General features: G+C 46.2%; 4 protein-coding genes across 4 annotated transcripts; 1 reads left to right on the plus strand and 3 right to left on the minus strand.

The window, feature by feature from the left end:
- Positions 1–6,868: 6,868 nt before the first annotated feature.
- On the minus strand, positions 6,869–7,432 carry LOC124655731. The gene has a single exon (XM_047194583.1). The coding sequence runs from the start codon at positions 7,430–7,432 to the stop codon at positions 6,869–6,871; it is 564 nt and encodes a 187-aa protein (XP_047050539.1).
- An 874-nt stretch (positions 7,433–8,306) lies between these two features.
- LOC124655732 lies at positions 8,307–8,852 on the plus strand. The gene has a single exon (XM_047194584.1). It carries the CDS (start codon positions 8,307–8,309, stop codon positions 8,850–8,852), a length of 546 nt encoding a protein of 181 aa, XP_047050540.1.
- A 1,228-nt stretch (positions 8,853–10,080) lies between these two features.
- Positions 10,081–15,147, minus strand: LOC124655733 (probable LRR receptor-like serine/threonine-protein kinase At3g47570). The gene is made up of 4 exons (XM_047194585.1): positions 15,126–15,147; positions 14,890–15,038; positions 10,615–13,408; positions 10,081–10,520 (listed from the first exon to the last, which is right to left on the minus strand). Exons 1-4 carry the CDS (start codon positions 15,145–15,147, stop codon positions 10,081–10,083), a joined length of 3,405 nt encoding a protein of 1,134 aa, XP_047050541.1.
- Positions 15,148–15,417: 270 nt separating this feature from the next.
- Positions 15,418–15,753, minus strand: LOC124655734 (the record flags this gene model as incomplete). Its single annotated transcript, XM_047194586.1, has 1 exon — positions 15,418–15,753. A coding segment is annotated over one exon (336 nt), but the record flags the coding sequence as incomplete, so codon positions are not given.
- Between the last annotated feature and the right edge of the window lie 482 nt (positions 15,754–16,235).

Genomic DNA, 16,235 nt, shown 5'->3' on the forward strand with positions numbered 1-16,235 from the left:
AGTTCATCTCTATTCTAGCTCAAGAACAGCAAAACCAACCACTGAAACCATTTATCCATCCAAATCAACCAACCAAAATCCAACAAAGACATGGGGACTTAAACAAGATCACCAGGAGCTAGGAGGAGCAGGGAAATTCACTAGAAACATCAAGCAACAGCTCAACAACAGCTGAGCATAACCCTCTAGGAGTTGGAACAAGGTATAACAAGTACCTGGAGAGGATCCAGTGGATCCAATCCTTATTATTGTATGACACAAGGCATGAGATGAGTAGATGCTCATGGGGTTGTCATCACTTGGTGTTAACCAAGGATTACTGGCAGAAATGGAGCAGTTAGAGCCCAAGATCATATAGATACTATTCCAGTGCAAATAAACAAGCATAGATGCACAGATAGCACTAGTAGAGGATCTACGGGTACTAGAAGCTACCAAAAGCCACCTAGTGAGATCCTAGCCAATAAACCATCAGTTTAACCCTATATTTCTTCACAGGCAAGCATAGTGGCATTCATATCATGTATTATACCCTACTGTGCAAGCTGAGATGAGTAGCCAACAAGAACTAGTCAAATTGTGTGAGCAACCAAGCAGTAGCAAGGCTACTGTGGTCACATCAACCACAAATCCATCCATTTAAACCCAAAACTATAAGTCATCATCATCCGTAAATGGATTCAGACTTTAATTATCTCCAAATTGATCATGGATATATCAAATCATATACATCAATGTATTTAATCAACACTGCATAAGCAGTTTCCTCATAAATAATCCACCCAAGCATACATACACGGTAATCCATGCATTAACAATGCAATAGCATCACTGAGAGGCAACAACAACCTGAACCATTGCACACTAGCAATTGGATCTTGTCCAATGAGCTATGGATGGCAACAGCAGCACACACACTTGAACAACAGAAGCTAGAGCAAGTATAAGTCACAACAGTAGCTAGGATAATCCATTCAGTTAGCCAATGATCAAACCAGTAGCTAGACACTAGCATCTGATTGAGCAAACGGATCAATTAGATCAAGCAAAAGCCACATCAGGCATCACAAGCATGCAATGATCCAAGAATTGGATCAAATAAAGCATACACAGGGCACATGTGAGCATCACAGACACCACAAGTATCAGCAGTGCTAACCTAGGTCAACAGCAAGGCCATTCGCAAGAATTTGCACAGCACAAGGACATGAATAGATAGGATAGCATGAGCACAGTGAACCAGCAAGAACTACACAGGCAATATCATAGCATCAGTAAGTAGGGATAGGCTAGATCATGGCATCAGTAGGCTTAGGCGAAGAGCGTAGCAACACAACAAGCACAACAACACAGCAAGCACATCAGCACAGCAAGCACATCAGCAGCGTACACATAGGAGTAGTAGTAGGCATGGCTCGAGCAGATCCAGCAGGTAGAGAGGATAGAGTAGAGAAGGAAGAATGTAGCAGAAGGAGTAGCAGGAGGTTACCTGGCGAATCATGGAGGCAACCATGACGGCACGGTGGCACGGCCGGCCACTGCGGCGCCAAACTGCGGCCAGGCCAGTGCCAGACCATGCACCACCAGCATGGGAGGCGGTGAGCCCCTAGGCTTGGCAAGGAGGTGCAGATCGACGGAGATCGCCGAGGATCCGTGGGCGTCTTCGAGGGTCGAGCACGCACACGAGCCGTAGAGGAAGAAGAAGTCAGATCGATGCGGATGAGGAGGTGCGCCGTCGTGCGCTGCGTCGATTGAGACCCACGGCGTGCCCTAGAACGGCCGGAGAGGGCCGGAGCACGGCGACGACCATGGCGGCGACACGGTCGCCACGGGAATCGCCACAGCTAGGGTTAGGGTTTACGCGAGAGAGACGAGTGAGAGAGTGAGGTGGGCCGACGGGTTCGGTTCCACCGAACCGTTTTGGTCAGGCAAGATGGGCTGGCCAAATGGGCTGCCTTAGTGGGCTGGCCCAATTGGGCCATAGGGGTATTTTAGTCTTTTTATTTTTAGAAATAACCTTTGAATTCTACCAAATTCTAAATAATAATGGATACCTCTAAAAATCCAAGAAAAATTGGATTAGTGTATTAAAATTTATTCTTAACCAGAATAAATTAAGAAATGGAATTAACAACACAAATTCAAATATTGAATTTTTGAATTGAAATATAAACTTGGAATTTTAAAATTGCAATTTTCCTTTGATCTAAAAATCAAGGAAAATTCCAAATGAATTCAAATATTTTTTTATCAAATATTTTAAAAAGAAATTCTATTATTCCAAGTCATTTCTTTTAAACAAAAATATTTTCCAAAAGGAAAATATTCTATTATTCCAATTTCTTTTATTACCAAAAAGAAGGAAAACTCTATTATTTCAAATTCTTTATTTGAAATAAATATTTTCCAAAAGGAAAATTCTATTACTCTTAAATCCTTTTCTTTAGAAAAGAAAACAATGTTAAGGGATTTAAAATAATTATAAATTATTGCCAAAGGCATAAATATTTAATTCTAACCTAAATCTTAATAATCATGTCGGGGTAAGGGATTCAACATGAAATAATACACCCATGCATGCATTATTTGGATTTTAAAACATTGTCCTTACCGGACAATGATGCTTCTTTACAGAACCCGAGGTCCAGGTTCCATCCAACACATCGAACTGCATTATCTCGCAGTCACCAGGCCAGGCAAGTTCACCCTTGTGCATGTCATCTTGATTATTTTATATCAATTTACCGCAAAAGTACTATACTTATCATTCCTGCATTGAAAATAAAATGTTACTTTTCCAATGATGAAAATGACTATGTGGTGGGCAATGGAACCATGGTATATGTTGATATGGTGGAGGCTCCATTGCAAGGGTTCTATTAATCTAGGACTAATCACCAATGCTGTCTAGTGATTCTAGCGCCGTACAATTCGCGTTAACCATGAGATCTATAATGGCTCTGGGGAAGTCAGTTGTATCTTTTCCCTCTTGCATATCAACGGACTTGATAGAGCCTGGCTGGGTGTTGGGATAACACTGCAGTAGGTTGAGAAATCCTTTAAAATCCCCATCCGTGTGGATGAGAGGCTCTACCGTCTATGAGGGATTATCCATAGTACATCGGGGGTAAAGCCGTATGATCGGGAGATGTCTACTGGGGATGTACGGATGGACAAAAGGGTGAGTATGCAAGGTCGCGGAGAAGGCAATGATTGGCTTGGATCTTACTCCTGGCCCCACACCAAGGAAGTGTGGACGAGAAACGCGTCTCGGTTGGTATCAAGGATAAGTTCTCTTATGGGAAAAGTAACGCACCTCTGCAGAGTGTATCAAATTATGGTTGTCACTCCCTGTTCCAGGAAGGGAACTACGAACACGGCAGGAAAGGAACTCCGTGAAGTTCTGTTCAACCTGTGAAGACTGGCAGACATAGTTTTCAGAATAAAATAAACCTTTTGAAGAAATGTTTTCGAAACATGCATTGACCTGAGATTTTATTATCAATGGTCGTAGCTAGTGCATCAAACACCTTTTCTCTTTTGAACTTGCTGAGTACCCTTGCTAGACTATGACAGTGAAGTGGAGGACACCGACAGAGCACCGGAAGGATACTACGAACTGGTCTACGAGGAACCTGATTTGTCTGGAGGAGTGGAAGGCGTGGACTATGGGATAGTCTACGAAGCTGACAACAATGAGGCGGAGGAGTAGTGTCTTACCTTAGTTATCTTAGAGTCGAGCAGCGTAGTAGCTTACCTAAATAAGTTGCTGAGCTCGGTTTAATCTTTATGTTGGTTTGTAATAAGACTTCAGTAGTATGTTAGGGTGTTCTCATCGGACATGTGACAATACCAACTTATTAAGACCATGATTGTAATATAATCTAGAGTGTTATGACCTGCAATGTTTCTGTTGTACCACTCTGAGGGATGTGATATTTGTGAAGAAGTCCCTTCATTAAGATCATATCAACGACTTGTATACGACAACATGCAGTGGTATGATGGGTCACCGCAGTAGCAATTTTATTTTTTCTGAATCTCTTGATAGCTAGGGCGTGGAAATATTTCAAATTTTCGTCACCATGGACAATGAATTTGGCTTTGGACCTTTGCCTCCAAAAAGCTACCTTTCTCTGATTACTCTTTGGAGAATTTTAATAATTAAAGTGCGAAGATTAAGCTCAAGTGTAGAAATATTCCGAGATTCCTCAATGTGATCCAGGAAGGCGATGACTGTTTTGGCGTTTGTTTCTCTATGTTTATGTATCGGAAGTGCACGACGCCACTATTTAAGTTGTGATTATGTCCATTTTAGGGCGGCGGCAACGAGTGAGAGTGCGGCGTTTGAAATTTGAGACGTCTGGGCCCACATGGAGTTGATTAGTGGGCCACATGTTGGAGATTCGTCCCATGCGTTTTCAAATCGAAAAGTGGCGGGACGTGGTATGTGCATTGAGATGGATATGATTAAGGGAGTGTGATCCGATAGAAAGCGGGCTAGAGAGGAGACCGAAGAGTTTGGGGATATTTGATTCTGAGCATAGTTAACAAAGACTCTGTCAATCCTCTTAAGAGTGGGCTCATCCCGATTGCTTGACCACATATATTGTCGATCTGTTAGTGGGGGTTCGATTAGCGCCAAGTTGTTAATGATTTCGTTAAAGGCATCAGCTTCATCTTGGCGAAAGGAGTTGTTGTTTTTCTCGAAGGAATGTCGCATGAGGTTAAAGTCGCCTAGAATCATCCAAGGGATGTCGCTCTGTGGTGTTATTTGTGCCATTTAGAGGAGGAAATCTTTTTTTAGTTGGTGGTCCATAGGCGCATAGATATTGGTGATGTGTAGTTTTTGATTGTTTGTTGTAGAGGTGACTATGGATGAGAGTCTGAAATTGTGTTCAGTTGTTGATTCAAGTTTGAAGTGGTTTTGGGAGACAACATTTAGAATTCCCCCGGCCGATCCAATGGATGGTTTGAATCAAAAGTTTTGCAAGTGTCACGGGAGGAAGGATCTAGCTTTGTTGCTGGGTATTTCGTTTAGTTTTGTTTCTTGAATAAATAGTAGAGAAGGATTTATTATGATTAGTTCTGCCGGAGTGTCGTCGCATTTATTTTGTTGTCCTAGTCCCCTGATGTTCCATTTGGGCTCGCATACCAAATCCATCTTGCTAGAGCACAAACAAACTCAGATCGGGATCCCATTCCTCGTAATCCTGATGTCTCGAATCTTGAAAGAAACTCAGATCGGGATCCCATTCCTCGGACATCAAACTGAACACATTCCTCGTAATCCCGATGTCTCGAATCTTGAAACCATGACGTTGGTATCCACAACATAGTATCCATCCATGGTGGTTCAAAGGAGGAGATGTTCGAAGGGATATCCTGAGAAGAAATCTCACAAGGGGTGGGGCCGGGGGATAGGTTTACCGTTCCCCGGGGTAGGGGCACGAAGTAAAGAAGCTTATCTCCAACTCGGATGTAAAGATGGCGAGCACGAGGGAGGTGTGAGAGGAAGTGGCGCCATCATGTGGGAAGGGAGGCATATGCAAACAAGAAAATATCATCTCCAACTCGGATTCAAAATAATTCTTGAAGTTAGAAGTTCTTATTTCTATCGGACGGACAAAAGCTCTGAATTTGGACGGGCGTGGTTTCTTCATACCAACTCTGAATCAGGAAAATAAGTACCTGTTGGAAAGATAATTCCAATTTCTTTCCAATGGGTAAGCCCTCATATAGTGGTTCGTGACGTACAGGCCATGATGACTGAAACAAGTCGACTGTTGTTTTCTACCAGTTTTCGAATATAGTATTTTTCTACTTGGAAAATTTAGAGATATGATTGATTTAGACCCCAACCCTATGTTGGAGGTCCAACAACCTTTATAAACCATTGTAAGTCATGGCTTATAGGTTTTAGACCACATTTAAGAATAGCTAAGACATCATAATGAATTTCTCTAAGCCTTCCTTTGTAATCGACATAATTCCTCTTTGTTTCGATCATGAATTTTACCTATTCCACTTTGCTTTGATCTGGTGTTTATCTTGCTAAGGAACTCAAGTGTTTTCTATTATTCCATTCGGAGTTGGTAGATTGCAAACCGCTTCGTGGTCGGTGTTTACGTGCGCAAATGTGTGAAGTTTGAAGATCCGTCGCAATTGGCAGTGAGGAAATAGCCGGTGATTTACAAGTCTCATTAGTTATCTCTATCCACTATATCATGCTCAACGAGAAGATCGGATCCTTATCAAACACATTCCGCGTAATCCTTATGTCTCGGATCTTGAAAGCATGACCTTGAGATTCGCAATAGCATATCCATGTATGGTGATTCAAGAAATGAGATGATAGGTTAAGCATTCCGTGGGAGAGGGGCACCAAGAGAAAAAAGCAATGCACACGGAGCATTTTTTTATCCGAGCGAGGCGAATGATTTCCACTCACGATCAATGAGTAGATTAAAATCATTTTCTTGTTTTACTGATATTTCCAAATAAAGCATCATTGAAAACTATGAAATTTAAATTGTTATTTTGACACATCACAACTAGATTCTCGGTCTCGCCGTCTCGGCCTGTCAATATGATCGGCCAACTTAAGCTACTCTTTGACTAAAATGGCACTTGAGAAGAAGCTTAGCATAGAGATGGGAGGATACGCCCGTGTGGGGTGGAGCAAAAACCATATGTTTTTCCTCCGAGCGAGGTGATTGATTTCCCCTAACGATCAGTGAGTAGATTAGAATCATTTTCCTTATTTTATTGACATTTTGGAACAAAAGTTTCACTGAAAAGATTTGCTAAATTTATTGACGACGGACCACGTCATCTACAGCCTACGACATGTCGACATCCCAGCTAGCTAGCCGTGCCGTACAGCGATCTTGTTGAAGAGCGCCGTGCTCATGGCGTTGAGCTGTTGGAACTCCTTGTTCGCCGCCGCCATCCTCCCCTTGGCCTGCGGCGCTTCGTCCAGCGCCGCCTCGCACCCGATGCCGGCCTGCCCTGTGAGCTGGAGCAGGTCCCATGCCCGGTCCCACGCGCTCACCGCCGCGTACCCGCGCAGGAACCGCAGCGCCGGCACCGACGACGCCCCGTACAGGAAGGCGCACGCCTCCAGCGCGTCGCGCGCCGCCGGGTCGCGCTCAGCGCGCGCCATCGCGTCCGCGGCGTCGCGCGCCGACGCCCCGCGCGCCGCGGCGAGGTCGGCCGCGATGAGGAGGTGCGCGTGCCGGTCCGCCGTCGACGCGCCCGGGCCGGCGGACCGCAGCGCCGTCACGCAGAAGGTGTAGTCCACGAAGTCGCGGATCAGGTCGCAGGAGTCGGCCACCGTGTCCACCGGCGCTGCAGCGGTGGGAGCGGATTGCACGCCGGCGGCCAGCAGCGCGAGCACGAGGAGGAGCGGCGCGCTGCGGCTGGACGTCATGGTTTCTTTGTTGGTGACGGGAGATAGCGTGATCGATGGAGCTCGTATTTATTTGTTTGGTGAGCGGGAGCTAGATAATGAATGGGAGTATGCTGCGTTTCGGTTCTGATCCTTTCCATATTACTATGATATAGTATGATATTATCTCCGTCTTAAAATAAGTGTTGTAGATTTGGCTAGAATCTCTCGATAATTCGAAGAAATCTGAAATGAATCCTTTTGATTGAACTGGAGTCATTACTCGGTTATAAGGCAACTATTTCATAGTAATAAGTGTTGTAGATTTATCTTCAGTCTACCAATAATCTGAAGGAATCAGAACCGGATCTTTTTCAATTGAACTGAAGTTATTACTTGGCTATACTTCCTTTTAAACTAAATGATGTAGATTTGCTTACATACTACTGCATATCTGCGACACTTATTTTGAAACGAATAAAGTATTGCTGAGTAATAAATAACTTCAGTTTAATGGAAAAGATCTTCTTATGAAACGAGATAGAAATCATGAGGGCCATCACAATGCAGATACGATAAAATCACAGCACGTAAATTTAGAAGATACTATAAAACACCACAACGATCGTATCGTATCTATTAATTGGACGTGGTTTTGCATGGATCAAGGATTGGGTGAGCGCTAGCGGGGAAGGAGAGCGGGATATTGGTGATGTGAATAAGATATATATCAAAAACAAGATACGATTTTCTCCTCTCTCATCTTTTAGATATACTACTGTATACAGTACAATACACGGTGGTGCATACTGACGGCTAGGTCACAAGACGTTTTTTCTTACTTCGTCTCGCCTTCGTTATAAAAACCAACCAACAAAGGGCCGGGACGCGATCGAGCTAGACAGCACCCCCCGTCATGGCCATGTCCGCCACCTCCTCCGCTCTGCTCGGCGTTCTCCTCTTCTCGGCGGTGGTCTACTGCTCCGGAGCGGGGGACTCGCCCCTGGACCAGCTGTGCGGGAACCTGGGCGGCTACTACGTCACGCCGGAGCTCTGCACCTCGGCACTCTGCGGCGCCGACCCCTCCGCCTGCCGCAACGCGCGCAGCAAACCGGAGCTCGCCGCTCTCGCCACCAGGCTCGCGGCGGCCAACGCCACCGCGACCAAGGCCAGCATCGAGTCCGCGCTCGGCCACGGCGCCGGGAGGGACGCCGAGGCCACCAAGGGCCTGCGCTCGTGCCTGCAGCTCTACGCGGGCGCCGTGCCGGCGCTGCAGTGGGCGACGCAGGCCGTGGCCGCCGGGCGGTACCGCGGCGCGGGGGAGGTGCTGCAGGCGGCAGTGTACATCGGGTCCGGGTGCACCGGCATGGCCGGCCAGGCGACGCTGCCCAGGGAGAACGACCGGTTCAGCTCCATGGCCATCGTCGCGCACGCCGTCGTCGCATTCATGACCGGTTACTGAAGTACAACTCAGCACAACCGTTAATTTTTTTATATAAAACTAGTTAAATGCGTGCGTTGTAACCGGACATATTTGATATGAAAAATGCAAAGGAAATGGAGATCAAGGATAACCGAAATGTTGAAGAACGGTGATGGGTAATATAGGAGAACAAATAATACTCCCTCCGTTCTGAAATATAAGACGTGGAGAAAAACTTCCTACCAGGTGAAAACATAGCAAAATGACATCGCTACCCCTGTCTAATCTGAATGATCGCTTTCCCATCATCTTCCTCCAAGGAAAAGCTAGTGGATATATTCACCGTACCTCTCCCACTACGGTCGTTTACCTTTTGTAAGCGCAATCTCAACTTACATGGTCCTATTGAGATTGAGGGAGGGTGATAAATTGTGTATTATGTCTAGAGTGATAAACTGTGTATTATGTCTAGAGTAGATAGAGGCATGGTTGTCTATAAACTAACCATATGTAACCATGTATTGTACTCGCTATATAATACCATACCGGCCCATTGGGATCCTTGTGTTGCCCTATCAAACCCTAATACATATCGATCGACGTTGATCGGATGGGAGTTAGGGAGCATGCGCTAACACGAGGGAGTGCACCGACACGAATTAGGTTTTAGGTTTTTTTTTCTCCGAGCGAAGGCGATTGATTTCCCCTAATGATAAAAAAAATTAAAGCGGCCTCACGGCCCCAATTTTATTGAAGAAATTGAAGTTTGTCATACAAAGTAGAATAAAAATGAAAAGTCTCTGCCGGAAACCACCTGCTACTCAAAGACACAACTACCACACTAAGATTTTAGCATGAACTAGAAGGTAATGCTTATTACAACTTCTCTTAGAAGAGGAGGTCTAGGACTTCTAAAAGAAACATAAAGAGAGGCTCCAGGGTAGACACAAAAACCATGCAGACACATAGTAAAACTAAACATGACCAGATTGATTATATTTCTTTTTCGCGTGCCATCTGTTCTCCACATCGATCGATGGAAAACCATCTGCGAGTGCTTGATTTCAAACACCCCTACATGGCAAAAACCTACTAACGCCACTCCCCTCTAACAAACTAAGAGTTCATATTACAAGACACAACACAATTTTAGTAAGCAACATAAACTCCAAACTAGCGTAACTAAAAAAAATAACATGTTCAACCTTCCATGATCATTAGAATTCTGCAACTGGAGTGGAAGTGGAAGAAGAAACAATACATGGCCCTACACATTACCATATCGATGTTGCTGCTGCACACTTCTAGTTGCTACCAAGAGAGTAGAGTAATCCTTCTTGATGTTCTTCAGACTCGTGACCACGTCGCCCATGCTTGGCCTCTGGTCGGGAGAATCACTGGAACACTCTAGACCCATCTTGAATGTCGACATGAGAAAGTTACCATTGTGGGCAATTGAGGATGAAGACGGTGAAGTTGTTATTTTTTGGTGATGAAATGCTTGGTTCATCCGTTCATCCTGATGTAGCTTCTCATCTAGAATATCAATGAGCTTTGCTGGAAATGCTTGCAAAATGCACTGCCTAAGGCTGGATTTACCGGCGAATGTAGGATCAGTGGGCCTCTTTCCCGAGAAAACTTCAAGTAGCATAATCCCAAAACTGAACACATCGCTATTTCTTGACGCCCTTCCCATAAATGCAAGCTCTGATCATAAAAAAACTCAAGAGAGTTAACTAATCGAAACAAATACTCCAGTTTCATAAATATGTTGCTCAAGCATGATCATGGAAAAATGTACCTGGGGCCATGTACCCAATTGTCCCAGGCATGCTAGCTGAAACCATGGAGTTTTCATCGCCTAAAAGTAACTTTGCAATGCCAAAGTCAGCAACATGGGCCGTCATGTCCTGATCAAAAAGTACATTGCTAGGATTCAGGTCGCAGTGTAGGACAACTTGACAATGGTGATGGTGCAGATAATCCAATGCCTCTGACACACCAAGCATAATGTCCAATCTCTCCACGAATCCCAGTGGTTCCCTATTTTCAGTGTGCAAGTGTGCCTCCAAGTTACCATTGGGCATGTACTGAAGCAGCAATGCCCTGAAGTCCAAGTTGGAACAGGTATTCAATATGTGTATCAAGTTGCGATGCCGAGCCATCCGCAACACTTGGCATTCGACCTCAAAGCTCCTCACAGCCCGCTCGACTTGCATACTGAGCACCTTTATCGCAACCACCAAACCATCATCTAGCTGGCCCTTGAAAACTTTCCCAAAACTTCCTGCTCCAAGTAGGTTATCCTCGCTGAAATTTTCAGTGGCACGAACAATCTCATGGTATGATACTAACCTATGGTTGATCAGATCAGTGATGCCAGTAGAAGCAGTATCATATGGCTGCTTCTTATTTTTCCTTTTGATCATTTTGTACAGGTAAGCTGCAAATGCACCAGCTCCAATGATGACGGCTGGGAGAATAATCTTCAGGATGTGTCGACCATAGGTCTGTTGAGACTTGTCTATACACGATGACAGTCCTAGACGAGGAGCACCACATAGCCCAACATTCCCAACAAAAGATTGTGAGGTGATGTTTGAGAATACACCTCCATTTGGTACATGCCCTTCTAACCTATTAAAGGAGAGGTTCAGATCTGCAAGGTAGGTGAAGTTGGCGAGGTAGTTTGGTATTGTTCCAGATAGATTGTTCGACGATAGGTCCAATGTTACCAAGTTAGTTAAGCGGCCGAAAGATTCTGGGACTAAACCCTTGAATGAGTTGTGAGAAAAGTTTAGGTAAGTTAATGAGATTGTAAACTTTCCAAATGAATTTGGGAGGTTACCAAAGAATAGATTGCTAGAAATATCTATTATGTCCATATTTATCATATGGCTGAGATCAGAAGGCAATGTACCGGTTAGGGAGTTATGGGACATATTTAATTCGACAAGTTTACTATGATAAAACAAGCTTGATGGTATTGTCGAAGATAGATAGTTATTAGATAATGAAATAGACTCTAACATGGTGAGGTTGCTCATGCCATCTGGTATGGAGCCAAATAATCTATTATCATCGAGATTTATATCTACAATACTCCTCAACATACCAAATTGTTCAGGGATTGTGCCAATGATGTTATTTCCAGTGAGAAAAAGGGCCTGGAGATTCTCCATCTTAGAGATGGATTCTGGTATTCCTTTGGTTAGATTGTTGTCGGAAAAGCTTAAATAAATAAGACCACTAAGGTTTGATATTGTTGTTGGAATCCCACCAACCAAATAGTTGTTATCTGCTTCAAAGCGTAACATGTTAATCGAGAGGTTACCAAAATAACTAGGGATACTCCCAAAGAAAGGATTGTTTGATATGCCAAGAACTTGCAGTTGCGGACAACTACATAGGCTAGCCAAGAAACTAAGATCCCCATGGAGATGATTATCCCGGATATCAAGATACATAAGAGGTATGTTGTTTCCAAGTGTTGATGGTACTAGTCCAGTCAGCTGATTCGACCGTAAACTTATGTGAGCCATTCTCGATAAATTTCCAAGAAATTCTGGAAATGGGCCTGTTAGTTGATTGTACGAAAGGTGCAGATATGTGAGTTGCACCAGTTTTCCCAATTCCACCGGAACCTCTTGACTTAGGTTGGAGTATGAGATGTCAAGCTCATTGAGCATGCTAAGATTGCTGAGCGCAGCTGGGATCGGGCCAACAATTTTATTGCCACCAATAGAAATCATTGTGAGTTGTGGTAGCTTAGCCAGCCATACCGGCACCACATCCACAAGTAGATTTCTACCGAGACTAAGTTGTTGAAGATGCTGACATGCTGCAAGGCCCAATGGAATTGGACCCTCGAATTTGTTATCATATAGACTTATTATTTGCAACATGGGTAGACTGAAACTTGTATTGCTAGGTATATGACCTGTTAGATTTTTGTTTATCGCTAGACTCATGACAACCATCCTAGACATGTTGAAGATGGTAGGAGGTACTGGACCAGAGAGCTGGTTATATTTCAAGTGTAGAATCTGGAGCATGAGCAAGGAGCCAATACCAGAAGGTACTGACCCGGACAAACTGTTGTTCTGAACGTATATGTGGCTTAGTGAATGCATGCTGTCGAATGAAAAATTGGGCATCAGACCGCTTATGTAGTTTGCTTCTAGAGAGAGGTGCCTAAGGCTACGCATGTTTTGCAACTCATTGGGGATCTCTCCAGAGAGCTGGTTGAAATTTAGGACCAAAAATTGGAGCATGGTAAGATTTCCTACAGTAGACGGGATTGTATCTGATAGACTATTGTGGCCAAGATTAAGATACCTAAGACGGCGTAATCTTCCAAGATCAGCTGGCATGGAGCCAGCGAGGGCTGTGTTGGTGAGGTTGAGGACATGGAGAAAAGAGAGGTTACCAAGATGCGGGCTGAGCTCTCCTTGGAGGGAAATGTCTGGCAGCTGCAAAGCGGTGACACGCCCATGGTGACGGCGGCTGCATGTCACGCCGATCCAGCTGCAGAACGACACATCAGCTGTCCAGTTATTCTTCAGGATGGACAAAGGATCGGATAGCTGGGATCTTTTTTTTTTTTCGCGGGCACGCGAAAAGCGTGCCAAATCTTTATAGAAGGGAGCAAAAATATACAAGAAACCAACGGGGGATGCGAGCATCTACCCGCGGTCGACCCACACACACGCCACCCTAGCCTAAGAGCCTACTCTCGCGGCACGATTCTCCACTCCCCTCCTCTCGCAGCCCTCCAAAGGGCGAACTCCTCTAACACTGAGTCTATGGTCTGTTCGGTGGACAGCTGCCTCTCAAGGTTGCCAAAAACCCTGGCATTCCTTTGCTTCCAGAGCGTCCAGGCGATCAACAGGACTAGGGTGTCGAACTCTCTCCTATCCTCCTTGCGAAGTCTCTTCCTCGCCTCCGTCCACCAGCGCTCCAGATTGATGTTCTCCTGAGGCACCTGGAGCTGTGATCCCAACCTTGTCAAGCATCCAAACCAAACCATTTTGGCGTACGGACAATGCGAAAGAATATGATCAACAGTGTCCTCCTCCTGCAAACAGGTAGCACAGGGATCCGGATTGTCTTGCAGACCATGCCTGGCCCTCCGATCCGAAGTCCAGAGCCTGTATCTGAGAGCCAACCATCCAAAGATTTTGCACTTAAGCGGTGCAAACGACCTCCAAACCGGCTTTGCCATGGCCCAAGATATCCTCCCTTGGCATAGCATGTCATATGTCTCTCTGGTGGTGTACTTGCCAGACGCCGATCCCCTCCATGCAAACTGGTCCGGCCTACCTTCATCCCTGGGAACTCCCTCAATCGCCTCCCAAAGGAGGGTGCACTGCATCCAACCCTCAATGGACAGATCTCCCACAATATCTGATAGCCAAGCTTCATCCTGCAGCGCCTGTCTGACCTTTCTAGAGTTCCTCCTCCTGGTGGGGACTAATGCCGTCACTTCCGGGGCAATGTCCCCCGCGCTTCTTCCATCAATCCATCTGTCTGTCCAAAAAAGAGTGCTCTCTCCATCTCCCACACTGAAAATAGCCAAGCTCTGAAACACCTCATTAGCTTCCGTGTCATTGAGCGCAGGCAACCCTTGCCATGGCCTGGAGGGGTCCGTGCGACGCAGCCAACACCATCTCACTCTAAGGGCCAGCCCCTGGAGCCTTAAGTCTTTCACTCCCAGCCCTCCAAGCCTAGTCGGCTTGCATGTAGTGTCCCAGGCAACCAAGCATTGACCTCCGTTAACATCTCTCTTCCCAGCCCAGAAGAAGGCTCTCATCCATTTGCCCAGTTCCTCCAGCACCCAAGCTGGCGCCTCAGCAACCATCAGCTGATGAATAGGTCGCGCACTAATCACTGACTTAAGGAGTATAAGTCTCCCAGATTTCTGAATCATTCCCCTCTGCCAGGCAGGAACACAGTTTATGACTTGATCGATCAGCGGCTGCCACTCCGCTTTCGTCAAAGGTCTAAGCGCCAATTGCATACCCAGGTATTTTATGGGGAAACCCACCACTTCACATCCCAAAGCGCCGCAAGGTCTGAAAACCAGTAGCGCCGCAAGGTCTGTTTCATTGCTTGGAGCATGAGATGAAACAGCCATAAACGGGATCAGCAGCAAGCTTGTGGCCATTAGCATGACCGGAATGCATGAAGGGGCCTCTACCGGAGGCACCGCCACGAGATGTATGTCTACGAAGATTACGTTGTATGTAGATAATTAGCGCTATTTTGTTGCTTCCTGATCCAGAAATGGTACCGACTTGAAATTTTTTTTACCAAGGTAACCATAATGGCCCATCAAATTTACCCCAATTATAGTAGTAGTTTTGTGTAATTGACTCTCCAACCAGGATGCCAATATTTGCAACTTGCGATAGTTGCAGAGTGGTGAGGAGAAGAAAGATTTACCATCACACGATACACCATTGATTTGATCAAGGGATTACACACGGACTCACCACTGATTTAATCGAGACCATCACGTCAAGCCCCACGCGCGTACTCGTACCAGCCGCTAGCGCTGGTCGACGACGGCGCTCCGGCAGCTACGTAGTACATCCCAGCTAGCCTAGCCTAGGGTGTCTACCTTGTTGAGCAGCGCGGTGGCCATGGTGGAGAGCTGGTCGAACTCCCGGTTGGCCTCGGCCATCCTCCCCCTGGCCTCCGGCGCTCCTCCCAGCGCCGCCTCGCACCCGATCCCGGCCAGCCCCGTGAGCGCCAGCAGCGGCGTACCCGCGCCTAAGTACCCGCGCAAGAACCGCAGCGCCAGGACCGACGTCGCCCGGATCCCGCACGCCTCCATCCTGTCGCGCGCCGCCGGGTCCCGCTCCGCGCGCGCCATCGCGTCGGCGGCGTCGCGCGCCGACGCCCCGCGCGCCGCGGCCAGGTCGGCGGCCACGAGGTAAAATCATCCTAAGATGCAGCCACATGTCACGCCCGCGGATCAACTCATCCATGGAACCAGACACGAATAGTAACAGAGATCTTACTAAGTGAGAACCAGGGTTACCTTGCCTGACGGATGGATCAATATCATGGACAAGAACTCGCTCATGGACAACGGCAAGGACCCCAACAGCCTTCGGGACGCAGCCATGGACGACGTCGGGCGTCGATGATGAAGAATGACGGCCCTCCTCTCCTCTCCTCTCCGAGCAAGAGTTCAAGTCTAAGTCACAAAAGTCACGCGCAACCGACACGCGGTATGTGGCTAGGGGCGTCTACTTATAGGGGAGAAAGACCAATATTTTGGATCAGTTCAAAAACTCCTAGAGAGGGAAAACAGCATGGCGGGAAGAAGGAAGAAGAAATTTCGGTTCCAACGATGAGGCTTCTCTAGTCCCTTCGTTGCCTGTATTAGGAGATAGATGGAAAGGCGAGATACAC

Source organism: Lolium rigidum, chromosome 5 (assembly GCF_022539505.1).
Source record: "Lolium rigidum isolate FL_2022 chromosome 5, APGP_CSIRO_Lrig_0.1, whole genome shotgun sequence".
Taxonomy (NCBI): Eukaryota; Viridiplantae; Streptophyta; class Magnoliopsida; order Poales; family Poaceae; genus Lolium; species Lolium rigidum.

Coding starts and splice junctions, on each gene's coding strand:
- LOC124655732 (XM_047194584.1), top strand. CDS start 8,307: ATGGCCATGTCCGCCACCTCCTCCGCTCTGCTCGGCGTTCTCCTCTTC.
- LOC124655733 (XM_047194585.1), bottom strand. CDS start 15,147: ATGGGCCATTATGGTTACCTTG. Junction 15,039..15,125: donor GGGCCATTATGGTTACCTTG/GTAAAAAAAATT, acceptor TAATCTTCGTAG/ACATACATCTCGTGGCGGTG. Junction 13,409..14,889: donor TTGCGGCGCTACTGGTTTTC/AGACCTTGCGGC, acceptor GAAAAAAAAAAA/AGATCCCAGCTATCCGATCC.
- LOC124655731 (XM_047194583.1), bottom strand. CDS start 7,432: ATGACGTCCAGCCGCAGCGCGCCGCTCCTCCTCGTGCTCGCGCTGCTG.